The sequence below is a fragment of the Epinephelus lanceolatus genome, chromosome 9, assembly GCF_041903045.1.
Source record: "Epinephelus lanceolatus isolate andai-2023 chromosome 9, ASM4190304v1, whole genome shotgun sequence".
Lineage (NCBI taxonomy): Eukaryota > Metazoa > Chordata > Actinopteri > Perciformes > Serranidae > Epinephelus > Epinephelus lanceolatus.
The window spans coordinates 44,911,043-44,933,280 of record NC_135742.1 but is presented as its reverse complement, the minus strand read 5'-3'; the positions used below and the strand labels follow the sequence as shown (position 1 = coordinate 44,933,280).

The following is a 22,238-nucleotide window of genomic DNA, read 5'->3' as shown; positions in this document are numbered from 1 at the left end:
GCTAATATGCATGTGCTGAGTAAAAATCACAGCTCAGACCTGCAGCGCAGGAAAGATAGCCTATTTAGGGTGTTTCAACTGTACACGTCTCAACTATACTCAGTCTACCCTACCCTCCATCCATAGCTTTGTTTAACTTGTTTTGTAATAGGATAAACAAATATACAATGCATTATTTTAATTTTCCGATTTTCATGTGAATGAGAAAAAAACAGAAATCCACGTGCTTTTTCTGTTTTCGTCTTCAAATGGCTAATTGAAATAGAAATTAAACCAAAACCAGAAACCTACTTGTTTTTCGCCTTTATTGTTATATCTATATTATCTGCCCCTACTGCATCTCAAAACATTGGCATTGGCTATACTTATGGCATAGATAGATAGATAGATAGATAGACAGATAGACAGATAGATAGATAGATAGATAGATGTTCTGCTTCTCTGTGCCCCCCTTGCTCTTGAATTTTATTCCCGTTCAGTGTTTCCCTGTAGAGCTACAGTGGAAGGATCGTAGCAAAAATAGAGAATTGGGAACTATACAAAAGACTGTACGTTAAAAGGTATCTGCTTGAGGTTATTAAATATTTGCAGCGAGCACCCCACCCCACAGCAGAAACAATAAGCGTGTTTCCCCATAAAGAGAGACGCAAGTGGGGAGTGGGCTGGATTGTTTATAGCAGTAACTGATGAATTTTGACACAAACAATAATACCACTCAAGAAAAATGAGGTTCAGTAACCCCAGGCTGATGGGCTACATAATTTAAATGCACAATGCAACCACAATTAATTCTGTAAATTTAGAATGAACGAATCAACTACATATAAAATGTTTACGACAGCAAGCACAAACAAACAGTCACATTCCAAATCATAGTCACCACAGAAAGTGTCTGTGGATTTACAAAATATGGGGCTGAGCAATACATTAATATTATATGGATGTCATGATGTGAGCCCAGATATTGTCTAAGATTTTGGATGTCATAATATTGAAAATGCTGTCCCTTACCATCATCCAAGACGCTTCTTCAGTTCTAAATGATTGATACAAAGTTGCAGGCTATAAATCCTGTGTGGGTGGTAACCTTTGCAGAACTGAAGAAGCTTCTTGGATGAGAGGCGAAACATCTTCAAGAAACGCAAGCAAGTCCAGTTGCCTACGATATAGCACTTACAAGAGTCAGAAATATGAAATTCTTTGTTACAAGTGGTTTTCACAGATTTATTGAAATCCAGACAGTTGTTGGAGAACACTTAAAACAATAAATAAATAAAATGTCTTTATGCATGTTTGGTGGATTTAACTTGATCAAAAATATTAAAACTTATTCACAAAACTATGATTGAGATATATAATGTGAACTACATCAAATAGGGCCAAAGAAAACCTCAAATCATAGTGATGTGTTACTGTCCAACTACAGAAAAAAATCTCACAGAGCATACACAGAAGAAACACATTCAGCAGGGGAAGAAGTCAACTGTCCTTACAACACAATTCAATGACATGAAAGTAACAAATGATCAAACATGGCAGAAATCTTATGAGGCTGGACTGGATCATGCTCTATAGCCTTACAAAGCAATATGTATAGACAACATGCAACAGCAGTATCTAGATTGTTAATTATCATAATAAAATTAAAAATTCCCAAAGGCAAATTGAAAAAGATCTTTCCAAACAAACCTGGCCATTTACAAGATAAGATGGTTTGTTTTGCACAGGTTTTCATACATAAAACTTTCAAACTTGACATCACAGATGCCATCTAAGAGCTTTCTAAATAAGAAACTCACAACTAAAAACATGACTCCTGTTACTGTACAAAGAACAGCTAAATTAATTCTGCATATTCCTCGTGTCTTTCATTCAGAGTGCTAAAAATAAACCAAAGATAGTGTTGATTCGCTGTGGCTGGTCTGAAGGAGAAAATAACCCCCATTAGATCAGTGAAGGTCCTTGTTCACTGGGCAGCAGAACTCAGGTCAATTTACATTCGTTTCAATTCAAAATGCTGATTCCCTTATATTTCGAAAGGCTTGGGACTTGGGCCTTAAATAAAGGACAACTTCGGTATTTTTCAACCTGGGCTCTATTTCCCCATGTGTATGTGTGCGTATGATTCATAGGTACAACTCGTTCTAAAATTGGTTCAGTATTGAGGGAGGCGGATGCAGCCGGCAGCTGCGAAACAAGCTACAACAGTAACGGGGGAAAATGCGTCCTGTATAAGTTTGTGCATTAAAAGTGCTTTTTTTTGCCACTGACCAGTTCAGATCGCTAGTGCTATCTCTGTAAATAGCATACTAAGCGTTTTGAACACTGTCTGTAGCTCTCTCTACTCATGGGACAGCCGTTTTCTTGAGGAAGAGGTGTTTCGGGATTGGATGTCTTCTCTTCTTCGGCTGGCAGTAGTCATCTTGGGAGAAGTGAGCACTGCAGACCCGATGGTCTGCAAGGCGCAGTGTCTGGACAGGAGTGTTAGCGTCCATTTGTAGCACAACTAGCCACAACTTCAGCATCTCACCGTCCAACAAAGGCAGCCTATGAAAGTTGTAAGGGGTGTTGCGCGACATCCTGTTCTTGCAATTCAGATAAGCACAAACACGAACCATTGTTTTCAATCGATGCAGTAAAACTCTCAACTGTACTCTGGGACAACCAGCGCCACTCTGAGTGGCGCTCAGCATGGCTCCTCTGTTTTATTCCGGCAACAAGCAAAGCTCTCGCGAGATGACGTCACAGCCGGGAGGAGGTGAAGGGTCAGGGAAACGCTTAGTATGCTATCTACAGAGATAGCACTGGCGATCTGAACTGGTCAGTGGCCAAAAAAAGCACTTTTAATGTGCAAACTTAAACGGGACGCATTTGCCCCCATTACCGTTTTAGCTCGTTTCGCGGCTGCCAGCTGCATCCACCTCCCTCAATACTGAACCAATTTTAGAACAAGTTGTACCTATGAATCATACGCACACATACACATGGGGAAATAGGGCCCAGGTTGAAAAATACAGAAGTTGTCCTTTAAATAACCTCTTCATAACATGTTACAGTAGTCTTCCTCTGCCTCATGCAATCATTTTGTCCAGGTTACTGCTTTTTAAAATGGCAAGACAACATTTTGTTTTACATCAGACTGAATTGATCATCATCCTGTTTGGAGGTTGCTGATACTTCATCCACTTCATGTGTTGCAGCTTTCATCATAAGAAGGAGGATCCTCTGTAACAGACAGTCACCATCAGAAACATTTGGTTACATCCCACACTCTCCGCATGTGATGTCATCAGTGGGAGCCCCAGATGACCCACCCACCCCCACACACACACACACACACACACACACACACACACACAGCTCTAAGTCTAAGTTTTTATCTATATGTTTACTATTGTGGTGGTTGATAGGGCTGCTGTTGTACTGGCCTGCATTATGCTGCCAGGTGTTTCTCATGTTTTGTTTACCCCATTTACACACAAGGTAATTAACTCTTCTTTGACACTGTCATCACTGCTTACTGAACATTATAAGCTTCATAGAATTCATATCAGGGCTGTTGTATTGGATTGCACAGATTGGACAGGTGTAATGTATAAAGGTTAGCCTTGCAGCACACATTCAATTCAGACACTGTGTGCCTTAAAGATGACGAAGTGGTTAAATCAGTCCTAATTACAGCTCTGTTCTTCTCTAGGCACAGCCTCATTCATGACCAGAGCCTGGAAGATGCAGAGTAAGCATGTGCCAACTCACCTTGTGGATACGCTGAGGTGCCGTAGTCTGGAGGCAGGATGAGTGGTGTTGGCACTGAGCTAGTACCAATTGCACTGGGGTAAGGTGCTGTGGCCCCTGTGGGCCCACTGAGTGGAGGCTCACCGGGTGCAGGGACGGGCCCATTGTGCTGCTGATGGTTCTGGGAGAAAAAGAGGCCGGGTGCGTAGCTGAAAGCATTGGGTGACACCAGCTGAGAATGGCGCTTGTTGGGGAAGCCATCATTCACCTGAGTCCCACCCTCCGCTCCCTGGTGGTACTCAGCTGGAGGAGCACTGGGGGAGTTATAGGAGGACACCCTGGAGCGAGGAGTTGGACGTGGGGCGGGTTTTGGGGCAGGTCGAGGTGGCAGAGTGGTGGTGGAGGTGGAGGTGTTCGGGGTTGAAGCAGATGCTGGTGTATCTTCAGCTTCAGCAGAGGAAGGAGGGATTACTTTTTTGGAAGGGTGAAGTTTTTTGTCCAGAGAGACGTTCCCGATGTGAATGGGTAATGTCAACATGACATCTGGAGACTTAAGACTGACCTGATTAATTAGAGGAGAAGAGAATGTCACATTTTCTGGAGGAATACAGAATTTATACCCCAATCTAATCTTTTGTTTGATTCTCTTTCAATCTCAATGAGACTGTTGAAGTAGTTACATCGTCAAAGGCTTGTGTGTGTCTGCTACTTGCCACAAAGCACTTCAACTGAATGTCACCAAAAGTTTGCATCTGGTCAAAAAATATCTGTCTGAGGCCCATTTTAACATCACATCTTGCCGCCTCATTACATCCCTGTGTACACTGCAGTGCATGTAAAGCTAGCGTAGTGTCCGCTAGCTACGCTAAATAACACAGTCATGTTTCCACAGCTAGCAACAACAACATGTGATGATGCTTTACTGCATCATTTGGTGCACTGAAAAAAGTTGAGTCCAGCTCAGCTTTTATCTGTAGCGCATCACGCCCATCAGCAGCGACAAGTGCCAGGCATTAGTTTGTAGCTTAATGTCCTTCCACTGAAAATGAATTATAGCCTGTAGCTGTGTCGCTCACAACAAAAGGAAACCACAATTCTCGTCGGATATTTGGCAGCTGGAAAAAGCGATGAGTTGAAAAGTTTCATGACATGAAAGAAGAAGATTGTTCTCTCTCATTCATCAGTGATGAATTCAAAACTTCATTAGCCACTGAGGCCTTAACTAATGATGCTCTCCTCTTAATGAATCTTCAAATACAGGGATGATGTTAAGATGTTTCAGCTGGGACTCTTGTTAAATTACTTTTTGCTCACATGTATGTATGTTAAGTGTTTTGCTGGACATTTGTTCATCCATTCAGTTGGTATTATAAGAAGGGAGGCTGCTGCTCTGATTACATTTGATGTTTTTTATCCTCTTTTGCAGCGTGAAGATGTGATATATCAAACATTTGATGCAAAGCAAAGTGTTTCATGATTTATTATTTTCTTTGTGCAAAATAAATTTCAATGAGTGATAAATTATATAAACTATTTTAAATAAGTAAAGAAGTAAAAGTGCATTTAATCTGACTGGGTAAATTGTGCTGTGGTATCCCTTACATCTACGTAAATGTAATGCATTAAGTTCAGAGTTAATATTAAAGAAATATTACGGGCCTGATATAGGCAGACCGTCATTGTAATTTTTTTTTTTGTTAGTGACTCGGGCACTTACTCAGACAGGAGACCAACTTGTAGAATTTCTAGCACATTTACAGAAGGTGTATAGCTGAAAGGGGCTATATTGACAGATGCCCCATAAAGTTGTCTTTAACAATCAGAGACATGACAAATGTGGCCACTTTACAAAAAACAAAAAACTGCTGAAAGTGTAACAGAGGATGAGGGTATCTTACTTTGACATAATATTCAATCTTTATAAGATCACAGCCAGCGAGAGAGGACTGAAGAAGAGGAGGAACAATTATCTGCTCCTTCCATTCCAACTCTTTGCCGGCCTTCACCACACCACCCTCCACCTCTGCTATCGTCCTCACATCATGGGTGGGCCTCTTCGTCTCATAGGTCACTCTCTGAAAAGACACGTGGACATGGAGATTCACAAACTGGACTCAGTAAACAGTGATTGGGGAATACAAAGGCAGTCAGTATTAAAAAAAAACACTATGCCTTATGCCAATAGACAGGGAACCAGCTGCTATCTGAAACCCTGATTCCAAAAACACATGGGATGCTGTGTAAAAAGGAAACAAGAACAAGAATGTAATGATCTGCCATCCCTTTTAACCTCTCTTCAACTGAGTACAGTACAAAGACAAGATATTTAATGTTCAAACTGATAAACTTTATTGATTGTTGTAAATATTCAGTTATTCTGAATGTGATGCTGCAACATGCTCCAAAAAAGTTGGGACAGGGATAACAAAAGACTGAGAAAGTTGTGGAATGCTAAGAAAACAACTGGAACAATCCACAGGTAAACAGATAGTTTCATGATTGAGTCTTAAAGGAGCATCATCGAAAGGCTCAGTCATGCACAAGCAAGGTTCACCACTTTGTGAAAAACTGTGTGGGCAAAAAGTCCAACAGTTTAAGAACATTTCTCAACACACAGTCGCAGGAATTAATGGATTTTACCATCTAAAATTCATGTTATTATTATTATTAAAAGATTCCACTCAGGCTGCGCTGCATTAAAAACCAACATGATTGTATAGAGGATATTACAACATGGGCTTAGGAACTAGACTTGCACCGATTAATCAGCAGTGCTCGGAATAGGGCCGGTTTTCACGTGATCGGCTGTGACCTGTGACCGGCCGGTCAGTCTAAAATATGCTGATTTAAAATGCTGGTCAAATTTCCGCCGCGCCTCATGATTGACATCATGCACACACACGCACAAGTGCAACTCACAGCTTGGGCAATGTGAGAAAGTGAAACATGGGCAGCTTCTCACCTTAATCATTCATGCAAGCACATCAAAAGAGGGAAAGAGAAAGTTGTTAATTGTCTGTGTTAAACTTAACTGCAGAGCTCTCACTGCTGCACTGTGCCACTTGAAATTGACGAGGCGCGTGTCCGCGTAGCGAAGATGCACGTGTCCGCGCACTACTGATATTTTTACTTTTTTGTCTATTCAAGAAATTACCCACAAATGCTCTACACCAAGAATTATTATTTTATTTATCTATGTTTTTATTTATGTATGCCTTTTTTACTTATTTATTTTAATACTGTACCTGAAGTTATATTTGAGCAAAAAGGAAAATGTTTCTTAACCTGTGTCACTGTTTTTGTTTGTTTGTTTGAGATGATTATTGAAAAGCTGGTTGTATCTTGATTAAAATGTTCTAGGGAAGATAGAAAATATTGCAATATCTTGTGTGCTGTAAAGTGGTTTGAAAAAAATGAAATCGGAATCGGCCATCGAAAAACCCTGCAAATCGGAAATCGGTATCTGCCCAAAAACTTGTAATCGTTGCAAGTCTATTAGGAACACTTTGAAAAACCACTGTCAGTATACACAGTTCATCACTGCATCTAGTTAAGACTCTACCACTCAAAGTGAAAGCCGTATATCAACAACAACAACGTTCCTTTTTGATAAAGCTTATAGTTAGGGCTGGCTCAGGCTTGCCTTGGACCAGCCCCTTGTTAGGCTGACATAGGCCTAGTCTGCCGGAGGACCCCCCTATAATACACCGAGCACCTTCTTTTTCTCTCTCTCCCTCTCTCTCCCTCTCCCTGTCCCTCTCCCACTCATATCATGTTACTGCATCTCACTAACTCGGATCTACTGCATGTCACTAACTCGGCTTCTTCTCCGGAGCCTTTGTGCTCCACTGTCTGGCAGGTTAACTCATATCGCAGCGATGCCTGGATAGTGTGACGTGTGTGGTTGTGCTGCTGCCATGGTCCTGCCTGATGCCTCCTGCTGCTGCTATCATTAGTCATACTTCTGCTATTATTATACACATACGATTATTGTCACATACATATACTATCATATATTAATATATATCAACAACATATTGTACCACAATTACAGTTATTATAATATTATTACTAAAATTAATGTTGTTGTAAGCTACTGTCACTACTGTCTGTCCTGCATCTCTCTCTGTCTCTCTTTATGTATCATTCATGTTGATCTGTCCTGTATGACATCTATTGCACGTCTGTCTGTCCTTGAAGAGGGATCCCTCCTCAGTTGCTCTTCCTGAGGTTTCTACCATTTTTTTCCCCGTTAAAAGGTTTTTTTTAGGGGAGTTTTTCCTTATCCGCTGAGAGGGTCCAAAGGACAGAGGGATGTCGTATGCTGTAAAGCCCTCTGAGGCAAATTGTTATTTATGATATTTGGCTTTATAAATAAAATTGATTGAATTGATTGAACATCCAGAAACATCGCCGACTTCTCTGGACCCGAGCTCATCTGAGATGGAGTGACACAAAGTGCGAAAGTGTACTGTGGTCTGACGAGTCCACATTTCAAATTGTTTTTGGAAATCATGAACGTTGTGTCATCTGGGCTAAAAAGGGAAAACAACCATCTAGACTGTTACCAGCTCAAAGTTCACAGCCAGCATCTGTGATAGTATGGGGATGTGTTAGTGCCCATGGCATCATGGGTAACTTGCATATCTGGTAGGGAACCATTACAGGGGAATACCACCTAAATGAAAAATTCCAGTATGTTATTTCCATGGCCTAAGAAAATTCAGTCATTATTAGTGAACATGAGCTACTTTCTCTCAAAACCAGAAATCAGAGAAGGTTCAAACTTGTGATGTCACAATGTACAAGGTCTGGAGCTGCTCCACAGACAATGACTGGGAGACTGATTTTGTGGAGCCACAGAATGTTTGTTTTCTTTTTTATACCCAAGTGAGCTTTATTTTATTGTAGTGTTCAGAAACAGAAAATGTACCCATATACTAAAACATTCCCCTGGGTGTTCTCAGCATAATAGAACATCTTTCACCATTTACTGTCCATGGAGCAGCTCTAGACGTCATACTTGATGACACTGCAAATTTGACTCTAGCTTTTAGATTTGGGAGAGAATTGGTTATGTTTAGTAATATTTTTAGACTGTCTTAGACCACAGTAATAACATGTATGAATTTTGAAAATAGGCACAGTTCCCCTTTAATTTTGAACAGCACATACAATTTTTGGAAAAACAGATGTCTTTTCAGGGACGTCCTTGCTTATTCCAGCAAGACAATGCCAAGCCACATTCTGCATGTGTTACAACAGCTAGGCTTCATGGTAAAAGAGTGCACATACTAGACTGACCTGCCTGCAGTCCAAACCTGTCTCTCAATAATGTGTGGCACATTACACTCATATATTAGATATGATCAATATATCCTTATTAACAGGCTATGTACCACAGTCTTTTAAGGTAGCTGTAATTAAACCTCTACTAAAAAAGCCCACCCTGGTTCCAGAGGTGTTAGCCAACTATAGACCAATATCTAATCTTCCCTTTATGTCAAAGATCCTTGAGAAAGTAGTCGCAGACCAGCTGTGTGATTTTCTGCATGATAATAATTTATTTGAGGAATTTCAGTCAGGATTTAGAGTGTATCATAGCACTGAGACAGCACTAGTTAAAATTACAAATGACCTTCTGATTGCTTCAGACAAAGGACTTGTCTCTGTACTTGTTTTATTAGATCTTAGTGCAGCGTTTGACACTATTGACCATCAAATTCTACTGAAGAGATTGGATCACTTAATTGGCCTAAAAGGTTCTGCACTAAGCTGGTTTAAATGTTATTTATCTGATCGTTTTCAGTTTGTTGACGTTCATAATGAATCATCCTTACGTACTAAAGTTTGTTTTGGAGTTCCGCAAGGTTCTGTGCTCGGACCAATCCTATTTACTCTATATATGCTTCCTTTAGGTGACATCATTAGAAATCACTCTATAAATTTCCATTGTTATGCAGATGATACACAGTTGTATTTATCGATGAAGCCAGAAGAAATCGATTAACTAAACTACATAACTGCCTTAAAGACATAAAAACCTGGATGAGCACCAATTTCCTGATGTTAAATTCAGACAAAACTGAAGTTACTGTTCTTGGCCCCAAACAACTCAGACTCTTTATCTGATGACATAGTTTCTCTAGATGGCATTGCTCTGGCCTCTAGCACTACTGTAAGAAACCTCGGAGTAACATTTGATCAAGATTTGTCTTTTAATTCTCATTTAAAACAAACCTCACGGACTGCATTTTTTCATCTGCGTAATATTGCGAAAATTAGGCCTATCCTGACCCGAAAAGATGCAGAAAAATTGGTCCACGATTTTGTTACCTCAAGGCTGGATTACTGTAACTCTCTATTATCAGGTAGCTCTAGTAAGTCCTTAAAAACTCTCCAGCTAATTCAGAATGCAGCAGCATGCGTACTAACAGGAACTACGAAACGAGATCATATTTCTCCTGTTTTAGCTTCTCTGCACTGGCTCCCTGTAAAATCCAGAATTGAATTTAACATCCTACTGTTAAATTATAAAGCTCTAAATGATCAAGCTCCGTCATATCTTAGAGAGCTCATAGTGCCTTATTATCCCACCAGAACACTGCGCTCTGAGAACGCAGGGTTACTCGTGGTCCCTAAAGTCTCCAAAAGTAGATCAGGAGCCAGAGCCTTCAGCTATCAGGCTCCTCTCCTGTGGAATCATCTTCCTGTTGCGGTCCGGGAGGCAGACACCGTCTCCACATTTAAGACTAGACTTAAGACTTTCCTCTTTGATAAAGCTTATAGTTAGGGCTGGTTCAGGCTTGCCCTGTACAAGCCCCTAGTTAGGCTGACTTAGGCCTAGTCTGCCGGAGGACCCCCCTATAATACACCGGGCACCTTCTCTCCTTCTCTCTCTCTCTCTCTCTCTCTCTCTCTCGTATTCTATTACTGCATCTTCCTAACTCGGCCATTCTGGATGTTACTAACTGACGCTTCTTCTCCGGAGCCTTTGTGCTCCACTGTCTCTCAGATTAACTCATATTGCAGTGGTTCCTGGATAGCGTGACGTGTGTGGTTGTGCTGCTGCCGTTGTCCTGCCAGATGCCTCCTGTTGCTGCTGCCATCATTAGTCATTAGTCATACTTCTACTGTTATTATACACATGATTATTGTCACACATGTATACTGCCAGATATTAATATATACTTTCAACATATTGTACCACAGTAGCCAGAACTATAACTATAATATTATTACTTTCAATAATGTTGTTGTAAGCTACTGTCATTACCGTCTGTCCTGCATCTCTCTCCCTCTCTCTCTGTCTCTCTTTCTGTCTCATTGTGTCATAGTGATTACTGTTAATTTATTATGCTGATCTGTTCTGTACGACATCTATTGCACGTCTGTCCGTCCCGGAAGAGGGATCCCTCCTCAGTTGCTCTTCCTGAGGTGTCTACCGTTTTTTCCCCCGTTAAAGGGTTTTTTTGGGGGAGTTTTTCCTTATCCGCTGTGAGGGTCCTAAGGACAGAGGGATGTTGTATGCTGTAAAGCCCTGTGAGGCAAATTGTGATTTGTGATATTGGGCAAATTACGACAACAGAGACCCCGGACTGTTGATCAACAAAAGTCATTTATCAAACAAGACTGGGAAAGACTTTCACTTTCAAAACTTCAACAATAAGTGTCTTCAGTTCCTAAAGACTTACTGAGTGTTGTTGAAAGAAAAGGTGATGTCACAGAGTGGTAAACTACTATATTATGATGTGTTTCAGGCATCAAATTCAGAATGAGTGTATATTTACAGAAGACAATAAAGTTTATCAGTTTGAACATTAAATATCTTGTCTGTATATTGTATTCTATTGAATATAGATCAAAAAGGTCATACAAATCATTGCATTCTGTTTCATTTATGTTTTACACAGCATCACAACTGTTTTGGAATTGGGGTTGTAATCTATTTATAAAAATGTTAGCCACTTGCGAGTAAAAAAAAAAAATAAAATTGGTATATAATCACCTTATAAAGTTGATATGGCAGACTTGTTAGAAAACGGTGTATATTATCTGTTTTGTTTTACATTAAGCACAGTTTATTGATCTAATGGTAAAAAAACAAGAACCCTAACACAAAGCAATGAAAAAAAAGCTTCTAATCAAAGGTAATGTTTGAATCCCAAATAAACTTAAAAGCACATGTTAAGAGTACAAAGACATTGTTATTTCTGTAGTTATGGGATGATTCAGGGATTCATCCTTTGAAAACAGAAGAATTTCTCGCAGCAGATATTTTGATGGGATGTGGGTAGGTGGGGCTTAACTCTTTCTAAAATCCAAAACCATCTCCACGTTTTTTTCCAAAATTACAGTAGAACTCGTTCAGGTCATTGGCCTGGAGATAGTTGATAATGGAGTGGGGGCTTCAAGGCCCAGACACACCAAACTCACAACTAAGAACTACAGCAGCAGTGACAAAGGCTGAATGTCGCATTGCCTTGTGTTACCTGTATCTCAGCCAAAAAAGTTGTAAATGAGCCAACAGAGCAAACAGCACATACAGTCTGGGCCTGTGGGAGAGGAAATAATCCTCCATAGCAACAGGCAGCACTAGTCTGTAATTGTCATTCAAAAAGGGAAACCAGAGGACTGACACAACAGATTCAAGACAGTAGTTAACAATGCAATGCTATGTTGAAAGAACAAAGGATATTTGCTGTGCACTAGCAAACAATAACAGAAACTATTACGAACCATTTCTGCTAAAAAATTCAATGGCTAAAAATAATCTTACCTAATATAACAAGTTTGTTCTTATCTCACTCGCTCATGACATTAGAGGTTTATTTGCTTTCCTCACCTCTGTTCCTCTTCTAGTGCACTCAGCTAAACTGCCTATTAGAGTGATTACATTCACCAATGGGCTGTGCCATCTCTAACGCTAATTCAATATGCTGAAACAGCTGAAAAAAAGTTGACGGTGCAGGACACATCGCAAAAACTAGAGCGACAGACACTCACCAACGGCCCAATATTGGTCAGCTGTCAGCTTGGCATGCTTTAGGTCTGCAGTTGGTGATCTGTCTGAGACCTCCTCCAGACAGATGCACAGTCGTCAGCTAAGTGCAATTGGAGTTTGTCAGAGTACAGTGGTTTAGCCTCTCTTAAGTTTAAGTTTATTTACTTTATTAATCCCCCTGAGGAAAAATTCAGTGTTTTCACTTGCTTGTCAATTACACACAGGTCAGAAAGACACACACATGCACAAACAGGACCTATACATGCACAAAGTGGAGAGATGTCCTTTGCTAAGTCTGTACTTTGACTCTTATAACCCATCCCTGTCCCCACCCCTTAACACTTCCTTTTTTTTTACAACCTTAGCTGTCTGAGCTGAGCTGTGAACCAGGGTTTGTTACTGTTATAACTCACCCTGGTCTGAAACTGGCATAATGGGCACTGCTGATTGTACTGTAACAATGATCCAAAATACTCCCCTTTTGAACTTTTGGATATAAAATGTCATAACTTCATTATGTTATCCTATTGGACATTTGTGTGAAGTTTTGTAATAATTAGCATATTAACTCTTGAGTTATGGTCCATTTTGTGAGCTCACACTGACCTTGACCTTTGACCACAAAATTCAAATCAATTTATTCTTCAGTCCAAGTGTATATTTGTCTGCCAAATTTAAAGGAATTCCCTTAAAGTGTTCTTGAGATATCATGTTCATAAGAATGAGACACATACAAGGTCACACTGACCTTGACCTTTGACCATCAAAATCCAATCAGGTCATTGTTGAGTCCAAGTGAACATTTGTGCCAAATTGGAAGAAATTCCCTTGAGGCAATCTTGACCTATCACAAGGATGAGGCCGACGGATGGATGGACAGAAGGATGGACGGACGGACGGGTGGATGGATGGAGGGACAAAAACATAAGGAATCCACCAACACGGAGGTTTAATAAAACAGTAATCAAATCATAAAATCAATACATTATAAATTAGTGCAAAAATATTGTATTGCCTTTAAATGTAATGGGAGATTTGGATCACTCTGATTTGGTGGTAGTTCTTTGATAAAGTAGATTTTAATCTGTACGCCTGAACATAACCTTAGAGGTTTGGTTGTAACAAGTGTTTACCTGCATCAGGCTGGCCACCATGTTGCCTGTGTTCTTCCCAGACTGGTTGTGGATATTGGCCATCACCTTGATGATCTGGCCTGGTGTGTAACCCTTCATGTCGGTTTCGGCCTTCAGGACCACTGTGCCTGTTTTCATCAGCATGTAGGTGAATTGCTGCGTCACAGCAGATGAACAGGTTCCCTGCATGGAGAAGATGGTGAAATAACATCACGTCATACATGTTTATTAAAAGGAATATTTCAACATTTAAACAGGCTTATTTGTTTTCTTTCCTAGTTACATGACAAGTTAGACGACAGGATGGATGGAAATCAATATCATTTCTGTGTTTTTAGTACAGAGCTGGAGTCACAACGTGGTTAGCCAAACTTAGCATAAAGGCTGGAAGCACTGGGAAACAGCTAGCCTGGCTTAATCCAAACTGAATTAGTTCACTGACAAATATGTATTTGTGACTCATTTGTTTAACCATTACACAATTAGAAATGGTGGAGTTGTTTCTTAGTTAACAAACAAATGACACAGTGACTGCGTGCAGCTTCTGAGAGTCTTGTTGTCACTGTGAAGTCACGGGAGGTGTGGACTCAAGTCATACGATTTGAAATCATGAATCTGATTACTTTTGACTTGCCCCCAAAAAAAACTTGACAATAACAACAGTGACTCTTGAATTCCTCTGGACTTCAGCCCTTTTTAAAATGTTCAGCTATGAAGACTTATTTTTGTCTTTGACACCCCAAACCAGCTGAGGTTCCAGAGGAAGTGCAGCTGTTGCTCAGCTTTTTTGCTACTGAGTTGTGATGTCAGCTGATCATCAATGACAGTACCCAATATTTCTAACATTGAAGTTGTTTAATGATCTGACCCTGAACTGTCTGAAAGACTGTGGAGGGCTTTCTTCTAAAATGTTCACAGACTGTACATCTCATATTTGAGTGACATTCAGATTTAAAAAGCAGTCAACACACGACTGAATAAAGTCATCAACCACAAGGCCACCAGCATAATCACTTGTCTGTAACAGGCTCACTGTGATCGAGGTGGTGAAATCCCTCAATTCCTTGCAATTGTAGGCTGAGAAACATTCTTTTTTTTTTTTTAAAGATATTTTTTGGCCAATTTTGCCTTTAATGGACAGGACAGGTGAGTGTGAAGGAGGGAGAGAGAGAGGGGGGATGACATGCAGCAAAGGGCCACAGGCTGGATTCGAACCCAGGCCGCTGCGGCAACAGCCTTGTACATGGGGCACCTGCTCTGCCACTAAGCCACCGACGCCCCAGGCTGAGAAACATTCTTAAATTATTGGGCTATTGTCCAACAATTTAAGAACTTTGTGCCATCCTTGCTTGCGATTGACTAAGCCTTCAGGGATGCTCTGTTTAAACCTAGTCATGATACTATCACCTGTTACCAATGAACCTATTTACCTGTGAAAAGTTCCAGGTGGATTCCACAACTTTTGCAATCTTTTGTTGCTCCTGTCCCAACTTTTTTGGAACATTTTGCAGGCATCATATTCGGAATGAGTGTATATTTACAAAATAAAATTGGAACATAAAATATTTTGTCTTTGTACTGAATTCAATTGAATATAGGTCAAAAGGATATGCATGTCATTGCATTCTGTTTTTATTTGTGCTTTACACAGTGTCCAAACATTTTTGAAAATGGAGTTGTAGCACAAATACCCAGCCCTAGCTGGTGGTGGGTTGTTGAACTCTGAGGACCTAGATCAGCCTTGTGTATTAATCGAACAAGTCAAGGATTGACCATTTACATACACATCTATTCATGTCTCACCCATATGTCTGGCACTTCATTCAGGTTTAGAAGCCTGAGCAGGTAGAAAGCTTTCTCTGTGTTGTAGTCCTTGGCAAATCGTGGTGTGTCAATAAAAGCTCTCACTCTGTAAACGATCCTACCATAGTTGCCTTCAAATGATGTCGGAGCAGTGTCTGTGGAGAAGAAGTCAAATACATATTAGATTTATCATATATAGCAAATGCAGACTAATAGGTTGTTAAAACAGGGTTATCACACAGTTTCCATGTTCTTTTTAATCGTTTTGGCACAATTTTTAGACTTGGTTGCTGCTCACTTTAAAAATAAGTTTTGTGCAATGGAATTATGGCACACAATTTGACAGGGTTATATCATGGTAGAGAATTACTGCTCACAGGATATATGATGCTCTATAGACATATGAAAACCTTTTCCTAGATGTTACCACTCCATAAACTTTAAAAACCTGACAAACAACCAGTTATTTCCCTGACTGTTCATGTAAGCATCAAGACAAGACTCCTGATACACCTGCAGGCACTCTGGCAGTGAACGCACGCTTGTTTCAAATGACAGATTTAGATTCACAACAGTTAAAAGACCGGTTGGGTTGCTTTTGAGTTTCTGTGGTCTTCCTCGTCACACTGCAGGGAGTGCTTTACCTGGAAAAATGAACTCCAGCAGTTGAGTGGCCTAATAAAGGCTAAAGACAGGGGCTGGCTGAGTTCTTTCATGCTTGAGAGCCCATCATAATAATAACCATGACAGCAATTTGTAGAAAGGAAGCGAGGCACCAGATGTAGTGTTCACCAAACATCATGACTGGGCCAAAATACTTAGGAGAAGTTTTCCCTCTCATCACTCTCTCTGTGCTCTTTCTCCTGAGCCGCTGACCGGCTCAGACATACTTGCCCCTGAACCACTGAACGGGGCACTTGCTCTACAGACTCTTGCAGCTCTTTCCCTTGAGGTGCTGACCAGCTCTTGCTCCTAAGACTCTTTTGCGCTCTTTCCTCCTGGACCAGGGTTATTATATGACAAACAAGAGTAATCCATCTCAGAGTCATCAAACCCCAGGTGAAATGTGTAATTTTTAGGGCTGTAGTCTCCTGGTCGACTAATTGATTATTTGGTCGCTATGCTCTCGTCCGACCAAATTCTTATTGGTTGAATAATCGCCATGCTACTTTCATAAGGAGAAAAGTGCTACATCAACAGCTTTCCAGGATTAATCCATTATTTCCTGCGGCAGGGGGACAGGCTAAGTTACCTGTTACCTTTGTTGACAGAAAGTTGAGCTCGCCCATCCTCACGCTCAACGTCGCGGTGACGCAGACCTCCTGTCTGTTTCTGTAAGCTGAAGCCATTTTTCCTCAGTGGAAACGAAGCTTTTATTTACTTGTATTTCACAGATAAGAAACAATAAATTGTGAAGACACTAAAGGCTCCACTAAAAAAGCATTTTAAGTCTTGTGTGCAATTTGTCCTTCAGGGATTTATACTTCAGGATTTATCCTGGCTTCATATGAGCAGAGGAAATCTCCGCTTGTCGGTAGGCTAATGTATACCATGTAAAATGCCATAGGCTGGTGCTAATAACGTTAGCATGTTGTATTTGTTTGGAAAACATGTTTAGTATAAGACAGTTGTTTTTTTGGTGAATGTTGTGAGTTGTAATGGAGCAAAATTGTTTCATACCCAGTAGTCCCACCGGCCGTTAGTCCGACCACAGCACTTCCAACACGATGCAGTCTGTACATTTCTCCCTCACTGCGCCGGCACGGACTGTGAGGACATTTGCGTTTATCTCATCGACGGGAAATCACATCATCTGCTATATGTGACATACTTTCCACTTATCTGGATAACATATCCTGGTATTGCCCACACATAAAGACTTTTTCTGCTGATGTTGTTTTTTTTATCTATGTACACCCCCCCCCCCCCCCCCCCACCCCCCACTTAAAACATCTTCCAGTGTGTGGGGAATTCCAGGATGTGTTATCCAAATAAGGGCATGTACATCACATATAGCAGATGATGTGATTTCCTGTCGATAAGATAAACACAGTTGTTTAGTGGTACCGCTGCTCTGTGTTTACTGAAAGGGGAAAGTTGCCTGGTCCCCCCTGAAATGTAACTTTACTGCGGTTGGATTTTTGGGAGGTTGACCTAATGGGATTCAAATACTAGGTCGGACCTTTGGGTAGTCAGACTAATGGGTAGTCGAACCATTGGGTGGTCGGATTGATGCCACGCACCCGGGGGAAATGTGTCCAGGTAAAGACAAGTGTTTGTCTGTCAGTTCTGCGATTTATAGTGAAGCCAATTTGCGTACTTGTGTTTGAAATTGTCTCTATTAAGTCTTATTTAATGTGTGTTTTGAATCAACTATATAAATAAAGTTTGATTTTAACTAAATTTTACAGCACTTCACACAGTCCTCCACCGCCGACTAGTGTTTTGGGGGTGTAACTGCAGAGTGACACAGACACTGCAGAAGTAAAAATAACGTGCAGATTTTTTTTTTCCCACGACTAATCGATTAGTTGAAGATTATGTGCAACTTCAGTCAACCAAGATTTTCTTTGGTTGACTACAGCCCTAGTAATTTTATTTGATGTCATTATTGGGTACTAATGTGTACTGGTATTGGTTATTGTCAAGATATGCAAACAGCGAGGCAAGTAAATGGACACAGATAGGTGGTGCAGAGCCTTGAATGAGTGAGTTGACTGCTTGGTGATCTGTTGGTAATGCCTCAGGGCTCTGAAAGGGGGAGACGCACTTTGCTTCCTCACTCAATACAGACCAGTGAACGACAGAGCTGCGTGTTTGTCCTCATTCCTCTCTCACTACTATTCCTCCTGTTTAAGGTAATTACCGTACATAAAGCACTGTAAACTTCACAAAACATGTTCACAATAGTTTTCCATGTGTTATTGTAATGTTATATTGGTGAAATGATGAGTTTCTTGTAATTTCAGTCGATGTGTAAGCCAGTTCCTGGATACTGCACGGCGGCGTGGCCATATTGAACTGTTAACGTGCGCATTCGCAGCACTTAAGCTAGCTACTCTTACATTAATGTTTGTGCAGTGAGATAAAAATGTTTATTCTGTTACTGAGGAGTTTATATGGCAGTAGATATAAGTTAGTGGGTTAAAAACACATTTCATGTCATTTGTCATGCAATAATTTAGGTAAGAGGATAATTTAAATATCTTAAGAGAAGTAAAAAATAGCTGGGATAGGCTCCAGCCCCCACGCAACCCTCACGAGGATGAAGCATACATTGCCCTGCGAGCTTTTTCTTTGAGTGCATTTACTGCCATGTTGAAACTTCCTGATGCAGATATGGTCAGACCAAGGTAAGTATAACTTTTTGTGTGTTCAATTACCGTATTGTTTAAAGTAAAATGGTATTTGTTTTCAAGACATCTGGGCTTTTTTTGAAAGATCATAACTTGGGTTTTCTTAAAATTTATATCCAAGGCCCAGTTATGGCAGTATTGTTCCAGGATGGTCAGGTTATGTTGAAGACCATCACTGGTTGGAGACAACAGAATCCGGTCACCTGCATAGAGCAAATATCTAATCCCTGTGTCAAAGAGTGTGAGGCCTGGAGCTGTTGAGCGGTTCAACTGGTCTGCAAGTTCATTTATATACAGGTTGAATAATGTGGGACTTAAACAGCATCCTTGTTTTACACTGTGTCCTTGAGTAAAGTATTCTGTTCTTTGATTGTGAATTTTTCACAGCAGTGTTGTGTTTGTACGTGCATTTAATGACACCACATGTTTTACCACCTAGTCCACTTTGAAGGATTTTTTTTTTTTTTTTAACGTTCATTTTGTATTTATTTGTGCACATTTTCTGAGAGCTTACAGATACAGATGAAACAGAGCAGCATCACGTAGCGTCACCAGAGATCATGGAGGCAGTGTAGTGTGTTTAAGGGAGATAAAACTGTAGGAGACGACAAAGAAGTTGAAATAATGGCGGAACGTAACAAATTGGTAATATACAGTAATATATTGTGAAAATAGTGAAAAGAATTCTCCGAATTCTGCGTCCATAATGACCTCCTCCACTGTCGCCTCATTTGTTGTCGTCAGAAACTTTTTTTTTTTAAACATATGTTTATTGTTTTTCAGAATGAAACAAGAACATAGGACAAACAGATAGTAGAAAAAAAGACCCTCCCTCCCCCCACCCCAAAACTAACAAATAAAACAACAAACATGAACAGGATCAGCACATCATACGTAAGAAATAATAATAGTAGTAATAATAATAATTTGAGCCACAGTCATGACAATAAAATACAAACATACAAATTAAAAAAAAAAAAAAGTACAAGGTGAAGAGTAAAATGAGAGATACACACAGCAAGGTGTCTCACAGTGATCGACACATTAGTCCTTTCCTTGAAACAGCTGCAGTACCGGGTCCCGCATCTTATCAATTGTGTCTCCCCTGTCTTCATTGTAAAGTCTCGGTCTCTCCAGATGGAGCATATTTGCCATTTCTCTCAGCCACAGATCGTACGTGGGTGCAATGTCCGACCTCCATGCCCGGAGGATTTACTTCTTCGCAATCACAGTTCCAAATATGATAGCCTTTTTCTCATATTTACTGGCGGAAGACAAAGGGGTAGTTGCCCCAAGAATGGCTACAAATGGATCAGGCTCCCAACATTTCCCATAAGCCATAGAGAAGCAATGAAAAATACTTTTCCAGTATGTATACAATTTACTGCAAAACCAAAAAGAATGTGCTAAGTTACCAGTCATAGACTTAGGTCTGTTGCAAATGGGTGAAACATCAGGAAAGAAACTGTGCAGTTTTTCTCTAGAATAATAGAGCCTATGCAATGTCTTAAACTGTATAAGGCAATGCCTAACATTCACAGAGCAATCATGTATATTTTTTAAACATTCATCCCATACTTCATCTCCCAGTTCTGTACTCAGCTCATCCGTCCATGCCTGTCTAAGACTCACTGTGTTCAATGGAGTATTGTTGTGCAAAATCCGGTAAAAGAACGAAACAGCCCCATTAGCAGCAGGGTTAAATTTGTTTATTGCCTCAAGGGCCTCATGCTCTACCAGAATTTCAAAGTTGGGTAAATGCGTCTTGACGTAATTTCGAATTTGGAAGAATTGAAAAAGGCCAGATTTAGGAATGTCATATTTAGCTACAAATTGTGGATATGAGGCAAAAATGCCGTTAATGTATAAATCACCTATGTTACAAATGCCTTTCCGCTTCCAGAGGAGGAAAACACTATCAGTCAGACCTGGTAAAAAAGAATGGTTTTCACATACTGGGGTGTCCAAGTAGGTTTTTGGAGCCTTGATGTAATGTTTTATCTGCTTCCAGATTCTTATGGTGTTGCCAATTACAAAACTATTATTAAAGCATACCTTTTTAACAGCAGTGGGACTGTTAAGAAGAGCGGATAATGAAGTTTTTTTGCAAAACATTCATTCCGTACACAACCATGCGGGGCAGGAATCTGCCTCAGAAGGAGGGCCCTTCTTCCACCATGCGAGAATAGATAGGTGTGCAGCCCAATAATACAACCTAAAATTCGGTAAAGCAAAACCTCCCATATCCTTTGGTTTTGATAGGTGTTTTTTAGAGATTCTAACTGTTTTATAGCTCCAAATGAAAGGTATAATAATCGAGTCTAACTGCTTGAAGTATGATTGCGCAATAAAACATGGAATGGATTGGAAAAGATGGAGAAAGCGGGGCAATATGATCATTTTGATTGCATTCATCTTCCCGACAATGGATATTGGGAGCGTTTTCCAAAACTCAATATTGGTTTTGGCTTGCTCAATTTTGCTTTGCCAGTTTAAGCCGAGGAGATCATTTGGGTTTTTGGTGACAGTCACAATATGTAAAAGCTTTGTAGGATTTCTTAAATGGAATGGATTGCAAATATGCCTTGTTAACTGCTGCGGAGATTGGCATAAGTTCGCTTTTCTCCCAGTTGATAGAGAATCCTGACAGACTGCCAAACTTATCAATGAGAGTCAAGAGAGGAGGTATTGATACTTGCGGCTGGGAAATATAAAAGAGGATGTCGTCCGCATATAGCGAAAGATAATGTTTACGGCCAAACATGTCGATGGGAGAGATTAAAGGGCTCTGTCTGATACTAGCAGCAAGTGGTTCGATGATAACCACGAACAAAAAGGGGGAGAGGGGACAACCCTGACGGGTCCCACGGTGAACTGCAAATGGAGGGGAGATATTCTGATTAGTGATAACTGATGCGGTCGGTCGCAAATAAATTATTTCAATCCATTTTATGAAGGAGGGTCCAAATCCAAATTTTTTGAGCACAGACATCATGTAGGGCCACTGTACTTGATCAAACGCACGTTGTGCATCCAGTGAAATAACAACCGTCTCTCCTGAATGCTTGGCATATAAAATGTTGAAAAGGCGGCGTAGATTGAAATACATGTGTCTACCAGGCATAAAGCCGGTTTGATCTGGATGTATGATGGAGCATATGCATTCTTTAAGTCTATTGGCCAGAATTTTTCCGAGGATTTTGGTTT

General features: G+C 40.4%; 1 protein-coding gene across 2 annotated transcripts in view; it reads right to left on the bottom strand.

Annotated features, from left to right (window-relative positions):
* Positions 1–1,196: 1,196 nt before the first annotated feature.
* The window catches only part of arrdc1a (arrestin domain containing 1a), a 68,040-nt gene continuing 46,998 nt past the window's right edge, over positions 1,197–22,238 (bottom strand). For both annotated transcript variants that reach the window (XM_033619475.2, XM_078171002.1), the window contains 5 exons: positions 15,676–15,830; positions 13,873–14,055; positions 5,634–5,810; positions 3,757–4,297; positions 1,197–3,225 (listed from right to left, as the gene is read on the bottom strand). In XM_033619475.2, the coding sequence (XP_033475366.2) occupies positions 3,188–3,225; positions 3,757–4,297; positions 5,634–5,810; positions 13,873–14,055; positions 15,676–15,830 (1,094 nt within the window). In that variant the 3' untranslated portion in view covers positions 1,197–3,187. The remainder of the gene's footprint in view (positions 3,226–3,756; positions 4,298–5,633; positions 5,811–13,872; positions 14,056–15,675; positions 15,831–22,238) is intronic.